This window comes from Pyxicephalus adspersus, chromosome 3 (assembly GCF_032062135.1).
Source record: "Pyxicephalus adspersus chromosome 3, UCB_Pads_2.0, whole genome shotgun sequence".
In the NCBI taxonomy this organism is placed as follows: Eukaryota; Metazoa; Chordata; class Amphibia; order Anura; family Pyxicephalidae; genus Pyxicephalus; species Pyxicephalus adspersus.
In genome coordinates, this window is record NC_092860.1 from 48043214 (window position 1) to 48052812 (window position 9599).

General features: G+C 37.2%; 1 protein-coding gene across 1 annotated transcript in view; it reads left to right on the plus strand.

Moving 5' to 3' along the window:
* The window catches only part of SHB (SH2 domain containing adaptor protein B), a 123011-nt gene extending 121372 nt beyond the window's left edge, over positions 1 to 1639 (plus strand). The window contains exon 6 of the mRNA XM_072404448.1: positions 25 to 1639. Within this exon, the coding sequence (XP_072260549.1) occupies positions 25 to 208 (184 nt within the window). The 3' untranslated portion in view covers positions 209 to 1639. The remainder of the gene's footprint in view (positions 1 to 24) is intronic.
* Positions 1640 to 9599: the final 7960 nt, after the last annotated feature.

Genomic DNA, 9599 nt, shown 5'->3' on the forward strand with positions numbered 1-9599 from the left:
TTTTTTTTTTTTTTTTCTTTACAGGAGCAGTCAAGGATTCATGCACATGAAACTGTCGAAAACCAAAGAAAAATATGTATTGGGTCAGAACAGTCCTCCTTTTGAGAGTGTTCCAGAAGTCATCCATTTCTACACCACCCGTAAACTTCCAATAAAAGGAGCTGAACATTTATCACTCCTCTACCCTGTAGCAGTGCGGACCCTTTAGAGTGCCCAGAGACTGAGCTACCCCCCTTCCTGTGGACAGGGGACTGTGAAGAAGCATTGTTGCCAGTACAGCACAGCTGCACTATGAATCAGCAGGGTACTGCAGGGGGACTATTCAAGCACTGACATTGTGAAACGTCAATTACGGGCACTCACAATATGTACGATGTTGCACTACGGCTTTCACAAAGGACACTACTTCTGGTTTTGAAAGAGCCTTTGGTAAAATGTAACGTTTTTTTGGAGGGTTTTGTGCTCTAAGGAAAGAGTTCTTGAAAACGCAATGCTTTTTTGGGAGAAATTTTCAAATGGACAATACAGATGTTAAATTACAAACTGATAGAAGTTTAAAAAAGAGCCCAGGGCCTTTAATGTTTACTTGTTTTGGTGCATAAAACATAGTTATGTTGTATTAAATCCATTTTTGCAGCTACATTGTTTGCTACATAATTGGCATTTGGAAGAGAGCTCCATGTTTTGTATGTTGTTTCGCTTTTTCTCCCTGGTGGCAGAAATGCCTGGGGTCATTGATTAACAAAATGTCATCACCGGCTGGCTTATATAATGAAGTGCTGTGGCTCTGTTGAAAAGTTTTTGTCTTTCCAGAGAACCTGAAGTTTGGCAGTGTTAGTAATTGCTGTAGAAGAGGGACATTCAGTTTTAAAGCTGCATGTTTGACATCTCAGAGCTTAGCTATAGTAAACCAAGCTGTCTAAAGAAACATTATCTTGCTATGACTGTTCTAAGACTGTTCATTTCTCCTTTAAGCAAGCAATGCATCTTTCTTGATTAAAGGAAACTTTCGGCGTGTCCGGGTGATGTACTGTGGAGATTTCTGTCTTGATTGCTCTGTATGAAGCATAAATGGCTTCAGCGCCATCACTTTGTAACGCCAAGTTTCAGAATACAGCCAAGCGTATTTTTGTGGTACCTTTGAGAAGCCGCACATAAAGCCTGCATGAAAGGCCCAGGCCTGCTCTGACATTATATCTAGTAATATGTGTCTGTTAGAGCAATAATGTATCAGTTTCTCACTTTCTTCATCCGTTACCATAAATTGTCATGGCACTCTTACAAGTTTTGGTTTAATTATTTATGAATAGGGTATGTAAATAAAGAAAATAGCAGTTTAATATATAATTATATTTTTGACCCCCATTTTTGGTACAAAGAAAGAGTTGTCGTGCACCTTTTTACAGTCAGAGGCCTTTAAAAGGCAGCGTTGACCATGTTTTGTGTTTGTACAGTGTGACTGTTATGTAGCGGGTAAGATTTACTCGAATGGTGTGGGTTCAAGTTTATGAAAACCAGGGTATTGTCATTTTTTTTAACTGTTTTGCTTGTGATGCCTGTTTTTTCTTTCCTATCAGGATAGCAAAAACCACAGTATTAGGGGTTCCAGCCTTCTCTCTAATAAAATTGATCTTCAGCATGTGTGTTCTTTGTGTTTGTGAATATTATTGTGTCTGACAAACTGTTGTCATCGGTTCATTGGATTTTTTTTTGTGCAATACAGTATCTGCTTTCTAAGCAATGTTTCTGTGTCTGACTTTTACTAGTAATTGGGGAAAAGTGATCAAGCCCATGAGATCATCATAGGAAAATGGTTCCTAATTGATATCCGAAGCAGTGGTTTACTCATGTTTTAATGCAAAAGCTATTCACTTATGCTTTTAGATTTGCACTTCATTACCCCTGAATTCTAATGCAAATTGGGTTCTGATTTGCAAAGAACCTCGCCTAAGAGGTCAGGCTTGAAAAAATGTACAAGTGTCCTGATGTGAATGAGAGAAAATGAGAAATCCCTTTGCGGGGAAGCAGCTCTGCCTGACATCTGACATTTAATTACAAGCCTCTCCAGCAAGACACCCAAATTATACCACTTCAGTGATTTCCATAGACATAACTGACAGCGACCATACAGTGTTCCCGACTTAAGCATCAAGGTAGACAATCTAGAGGCTTGAACAACAGCTACATTTATTTATAAAGCCTATGCTGAGTCCTTGATCTGTTATCTGAGAACAATGGCACTCAGAATTCCAACTTATGGATTTTGTGGCTAAGTAGAAGCCATCATTTTAGTATGCTTTTAATGTTACAAAATTTGTATCTCTAGGGAAAGGGTAAATATTTAAAACACATCTTGATTTTGGATGATTTACCAACTTGAGGCCCCAGGTATGCCTGTTTACTACAGCAAAAACAGACAAATTTGCATTGCAGTAGTTTAACATTCAAATAAATACAAGATATGGACAGTTATTTTACAGAGTGTCACGAACGGTAAGATACTGTACCTGATGGTAGTGACTGAGTGACTCGGGATGAAAAGATGCCACTGCTGACTATACTACTATACTACTACTTTAACTCAGTGGCTGCCATACTTGTTTATGTTAACTGCTTTAATATCACCCAATAAGTTATCCTCTATTAAAATTAGGGTAAGTAAGCAATGCTATTGGTCGTATTCTTGGTTTCCAGAAGAAAAGAATTCAACAGATCAATAAAAAAAACTGTCATATCTTGCCCTCTACAGGAACTTCTCATGGACATTCTACTGCAGCATCCAGATGAGGGAAGACAAAAATTGATTGCAGATTCACCAAGAAAGTGTCAATGAGGTTGTACTCACAGGCACCTTCAGTTATTTACAGACTCTGTTAAGTGTTTCTGTATTAGGCATCAACCAAGATCTAAGTTTGTGGCTGAAAGTGGTATATGTGTTTTGTGCAGAATATATGTTGTGTGGCATAAAAAATGTAAGTTTTGGTAAATGCATTTTGTTGGCGAAAGGCAATATTGGCTGCCTATAAGATCTCACTACAGGAATTGACTATTTAAACTATAACAAAAATATACTGTTGAAAAAAAAAAAAACTTTCTAGTTATTCATGTCTATGCAGGTCTACACCCATTTATACACCCAATAACACATATGGAGTTTTTGTCTATTTCTCCTATAGACAGCCTAATTTGTTGGTGCTGACACAACTGTGCAGGGTATTGTAACGGTCAAGACCTAAAGAAAAAACTTACATTGTTTCTTATGAAAGAAACACATTTTGTTGTTTAGATAGGTTAAGAATGGAATAAGACCCAAACTTTTCATTACATGCAAATGGCTGCTATTTGTTTTATATTGAATAAAGTTTACATAAATCTTCAGTCATTAATTAGACACAGTCAAATGACTGTACAAATTTAAAATTAGTACTATAGACATGTTAATAAAATTTTCACCAAAGTCATATATTCTACCAAAATACCAAAATTCTGCCTTTTCTTAGCCAAGATTGGCTTAAATCTCCTTTATTGAGACAATTGGTTACAGAAGACTCTTATATTTCCACATCAAAATCAGCACCATTGGAATCCCTTTGGTGTTTTCAGCACGTTAAAAGGAACCTGTAAAGGTAAACATGTGTATTCTTTCATTGCTTACTGGTTTTAAGGACCATGCTGCAGAATTGCCATCCATTTCTGGATTCATTATCCAACTGGAACAAGCTTAATTCTATATGCTTTACAAGTTTCATATGTGGGCCCTAGATATGTATACTCATGCTTTGTGGTGCTCTGTGTTGGGTGAAAGTGGGTCATATCTATAATAAAAAGGAAAATGCAACAATGCTAGCTTATGGATATTAATGAGCTCTTGGGAAAATACCCAGCCCTACCCTACCCTAACCAAACCTAACTTTAAAAACAGCCTATGTATGCCGGCATTTACATCTTCTCCTTTTTGCCCTCCCGTGCACTCTAAAGTTAGGTTAATGCTTGTGGTACCTTTAGAAAGGCTTTTAGATGCATGGACATTACAAGGTAATTGAAACTATCTGCATAATCCAATTGCCAAAATAGTTTTTCATAACTGTGCTACTTGGATAGCCCAAGCTTTCAGTTTTATATTCTGTGCTTATTTAAGAAGAGAGGATAGCTGCAAGAAACTTCAATTACCATCTTCCTCTGAGAAGGAGTAGAGATTGGCCAAAATACCCAACAACTTTCCCCACGGTCAGCTAGCCAGAGATATTTTCTACTGGCTGACAGTATTCATAAGATCGTTAGCCAAATTAGGCAACAAACATCTAAGCGTGTTTCTAACTTCATACCTACTCCTTCCGATTATGTAAAAAATGAGTAACTATTCAATAAAAGCACCAACAATTCTAAACCAAGATTTGCACTTTTAGCTTTTCCACAACTGAACTATGACCACACAAATGCAATCCAGTACATGAGATGGCTTATCAGAAAAAAGGAAGTTTTAATCAAGCTTGACTAAAAAGTTAAAAGATTTTTTTCAATAATTATTATTCTAAGCCTCACCCTGTTCTTCCTCTGATTGTGGATGTTTCCTTTTTGTCAAAATGTACTTGAGTTTCCTTGAGCAGTTAACAATTGGAGACTTCATGCATGCAGAGATAGCAGCACTTCATGCTTGCCAAATTATTTGGTTTGTTAAGATTGTATTAATTATGTGAGAGGACCAAAGAAAATCCAGTGGTACGGGTACAGAGCCTGTCCGTGCTATGGGCCAGTTAAACTGATTAAGACAACATGTTGTTTTTGTTCTGTCTACACCTACACAATACAAAAGTCAGATATGTATTGTGGACATTTTGTTTCCAATAATGTGGAATATGTTCAACTGGCAGTTCTGCAAAGGTATATACCTGCAAAATAAAGTATAATATACAATTTGAACTGAGATTTATTGGAACCATACACGGCTTCTGCAGTAACAGCAAACACAATGATCACGTATAGAGGAAAGGAGCCTGATAGTCTAAACTTTTAAGTTTTGCCCTGTGCTACCCTGAAAGACAAGTGGAGCAGCCTATGTGTAAGCAATCACATTGCACACTGATACCAATCATTAGATTTAATCACTACAAAAAAAATGTTTGGTGTCTCATGATGCACTGCCTTGTCTGTACTCTTTGACATGAAGGACATTTCCATAAAACTGCCATATTGTTGATTTTTTTTTTTTTTAAGATAAGAAAACCTACTGCTTATGTAATGCTGCATGGCTTGAACCTTTAAACCCAGTAAATAAAATATTTGCCTGCTTAAGATTTGCTACATCTGTTCTCATTTTAGGCAGCATTGGACTTATCTAATGACATCCTCACATTTAAAAAGGTGCAGTGGATGGTGGCGTAGCTGCTTTGAGTTTATCTTCAAAGCAATGTTGTTGGGCTAACATTTTTTAATAAATTAATAAAAGAGTAAGAACCGTAGGTGTTTATTGTTGTCTCTATGCATGTTTGTGAAATCTCCCCTCACTTCCTGATGATAACCACTATGGAAGTGGTCAGATGCTTTAAAACATAGACACAGCAATAAAAAGACCTTAAGACCAGAAAATATTAGGTTGATATTGCTTTCGGCCTATTGAGGAGATTTAATTTACCTATTGTGGAAATAACTGGTAAAGAAAGTCAACTGACATGAGTGGGATATAACAAGCAACCCAAAAGACGAAAGACCTTTTTTTACTTTGTTAAAATGCTTAATATAGTTTCACTTCATCATACTTAGGTGGCAGGACCAGATTAGGCCCTACAATAATTCCAGTTCTCATTGACCAGTGGAAGGAATGTTGTAAAAAGTTCTTTATGTATCATCCAATAAACATAATTAATCTAATTAACATTTGAATGTACATACGCCAAAAATAAATTGGTACTAAACGTGTCCTTTGCTGGATTATCGTGTATTAACTAGAATAGCAGGGCACATTTCTAAATCCATGAGACTTGCATGGTAATAAGTGTAAAGGACACCAAACATGTTTTAACCAGTGAAAACTTCTACAAGTCTGGACTGGAGGGCCTGCTTTTTCTGCAAGATATGGCCTAATAACCCTCACTTACATCTTACTAAATTTAGAGGATATGAAGACTTTCCTAAAGTCAAAATGATAAATAATGGATTCTTCAAAGGTAAATTTACTGCTTCCAAAGAACCAAGGGTAAAGGCAAAACTTTACCAGGGCCATTGTGCCCAGCTTACATGATACCAGTAAATGTGCTCTGCTGATGTCAAAGTCTCTGCCACTACCAAAAGTGCCATTTCCTAATTACAGATTTTCAGCATGAGAATGCACACAAATGATTTAGGGCAGGGTGCCTATCCTGCAGCGAATACTCTTTACTTTGTCCTGAGTTTCTTCCCTTTACATGCTGGTTCCTGATTTACAGATTAGGCATGGGGTAAGAAGCCTGGCCTTTAGTTTAGACTCAGCACTTAGCTCTAGACCCCTAGGGAACTTGCAGTAGGATAGCTGATATGCAGGCCAGACTCATCTCCTTGCTTCTCTTTTGTCTCCTCCTTTTACCCACTGGACTCTCTCTGGTTTGCTGTTGGTAGCAAGAAGCATGGGGTAACATAGCTGGAGTGAAGACTAGACAAATTGCTTTGACATGAGTTTCCTTTTTCTACATACTGGACTTTCTCCATGTTGTAGTTAGCAAAAGAAAGCATTCTAGGGATACACTGAGTGGGATGGCTGATCATCACTTTAACCTGGGTCTCCTTTCCCTACACACCATATTTTATGTGCTTTGCAGATGGCAAAAGTTAGCATAATGGGATGCATAGGGTAATATGACTGGCCTGTAGTTCAGGCTTGCCAGTCTGCGTTTTCTGCCCCATCAGACTGTTCTCCCTCTAATTTGCAGGAGGAGAAGCGCAAAGCAACATGATGAATGGCGTAGAATGACTGGCCTGCAGTTCCAAGCGGTTTTCACTTCAACCCCTCACTGTGATTCTCTCCCTGTACTACATCCCTTGTAATTTCCTGGGAAAAGAGAAGAAAACAGCATGGGAGTGCAGCTGGGAAGGATAACTGGCCTTCGATAAATGTGGTTTGTATTCCCTGCTGACCATGCCATGCTTGGCACTAATTGTAATGCGTAAAATAAAACGGCCAATATTGTGTGGAGTTGTAACAGAACTGTTGGAACTTGTATCTTTCACTCTCAAAATGAGCAAGTTACAATAAAAAAAGGGTTGGGGTAACCCAAAATGACAGCTTTATGAATTATATTCTGGTTTTTATGCTCCTTTGGATTTTAACTTTAAAACCTAAGAAACTACATATGTGCATTCAATAGAAAAACATACAATACATGCTGATAGGTATTACAGGCACACTCATGTTTTGGAAAGGCTTTTGACTTGGTCAAGGATAAGGGCGATTGCTTCTTTCAATGTACTATAGCAGCATATTGCCTTCAACCCCCTGCTGTTTGTGAAATAGTCAGAAATTCTAGTAAAAAGGAGATGACAGGCTGTGCCTGAAACTGCTCTGATGGCATCAAAGTGCATTAGGGTATCCCTAATAGTTCAGCAATCATCTGCTTTTTACCTTTTCTTTGTGAGACTCTCAGTGTCTAGGACACCCACCCAAGCACATTATGCTCTTATAGCCTGGATTCTTCAGGTTATTCTATCCAGAAAGTAAGAGAATTGCAAATCTGTCCTGAAAGTCTATACTGCTAAAATGACTTGTCTATATATCGTGACTCACAGGTATATAGAAATGGATCATTAGTTTCATTAGTTTAATAATATTGCAATCATTCCAGACTGAAAAAAAAACAAAATTAATACATATCTTTTAATCAGTATGGAAGAAAGAAGTGAGTGCAAATGGAGGACTACGTGCATTTTGTGCTGTTCCAGCATGCTCTACATTTTTTCAAGCCAGCTTTATGTTCTTTATATCAGATCTTGCCCTAAGTAAGCTTATATGTTCAGGTTTATGTGGGTTATGATGGCCTGCTATTGCCTGCTGGCTTTATAGATCTGTTAGGATGAAAATCTCAGTGGCCTAGTTATGTGTTTTTTTCCTGGCCTCTTTAGATCCCTCCTCCTACAATATGGGACTTTTCCAGAGCTTTCTACTCCATGTGCATACACCCCATACTTACCATGACAGCTTATAGTCCCAGGAAAAAAATTAAGGCACATCAACTGCACATTTATCTATTCTCCCTAACCTGCTTAAATCTCCGGGAATATCCTTTACTTTGTTGCACAGCAAACTTCAGCAAAGTAGTAATTGCTAGGGAAAAAGCCCATTCAGCACCTTAATCAGATTACCTAGCTACAATCTGTAAATGTTCTACTAAAGTGACCGCCATTGTTAAATTTTTCAAATGGGAGTATATTATAGATGGCTCACCTGTGATCATCATTACCTTTTGGGGGTGGAAATAAGGATATATAACAGACTATCTACCATTGATGGATGCCCCATCAAACATTTGCAGTGTAAATATGTTAAGGTATGAAAGACACAGCTTTTTCTGCATTAACATATGGCAGTATTATACATATTTTCATGGTCAGAACTTTTTTCATGGTCAGGTCTATTGTTTACAGAACACAATGAAGTAACAAAGCACTGAGTTATGTCTTATGAGATAGCTCTTTTGATGGTTTCAATCACAGAATGGAAGCTTCATGGCACGTCTCATCTGCTGTGTTGTGCCTATAAAGCTTTGGCGAATTCTTTCTCGTATTAAATGTTTATTGGTAAAACAAAGAGTTTACAGTATATACAAGAACAAGTGGTTTGGAGTTATTGATACTTGGAACTCACTTCCCGAAAGAGCTGTGAGTTAATCAACAGTAAGTGATTTTACACAAAAATGTTAAAAAGTAATAGCCACTTGATCTTTTTCTGTTGCCAGTAGATTATGTGCAAGAAAAGTAACATAGAAGTAAAACAACAGTATAAAACTTTTTAAATGTATAAAAACTAAAATGTATTATTTCAAAACAAATATATTATCCTCATGTCTCCTATCACATCAGACAGCAAACAATATGTGTGTAAAATGAGTGTTTCCCCCATTACCTTGCAAGCTGAAATGATGCAGAGGTCATCGGCATGGTGTAAATTTAGGTGGTGGATATCATTAAAAAAAAGCAAACTATTAACAGGAAAGCCTCTTGCAGGACATTATCCCAACATTTAATCTATTATAGTTTAAAAGATAATTTTAAAAACTAGGTTTTCTAAGATTTCAAATGAACGATTGTCATTTAGTTTCTTGGGAAGGACGATTGAGGAGACAGTCAGTCCGTGAACACCTGCAAACATATTTATTTCCTCAGATATCTAATATATGTGAAGTGAAAAGGCATTATCATTTTTATTGGAGATCTCACTTTTTAAGAGGTTTGGCATCTGTGGAATGATGAATCTTTACAGCATCTTTTAAAATCTGCTCTGTAATATTGTTCAGGTCACTCTTACCAATCAGTTGTCTGGCACAAGGCAGCAGCTCTGAAGAACACTTTATTAAAGTCAATAGTGTCTGAAGTATCTTTCATTTCAAGTGATAAATGGCCCTTTCCATTCTCAA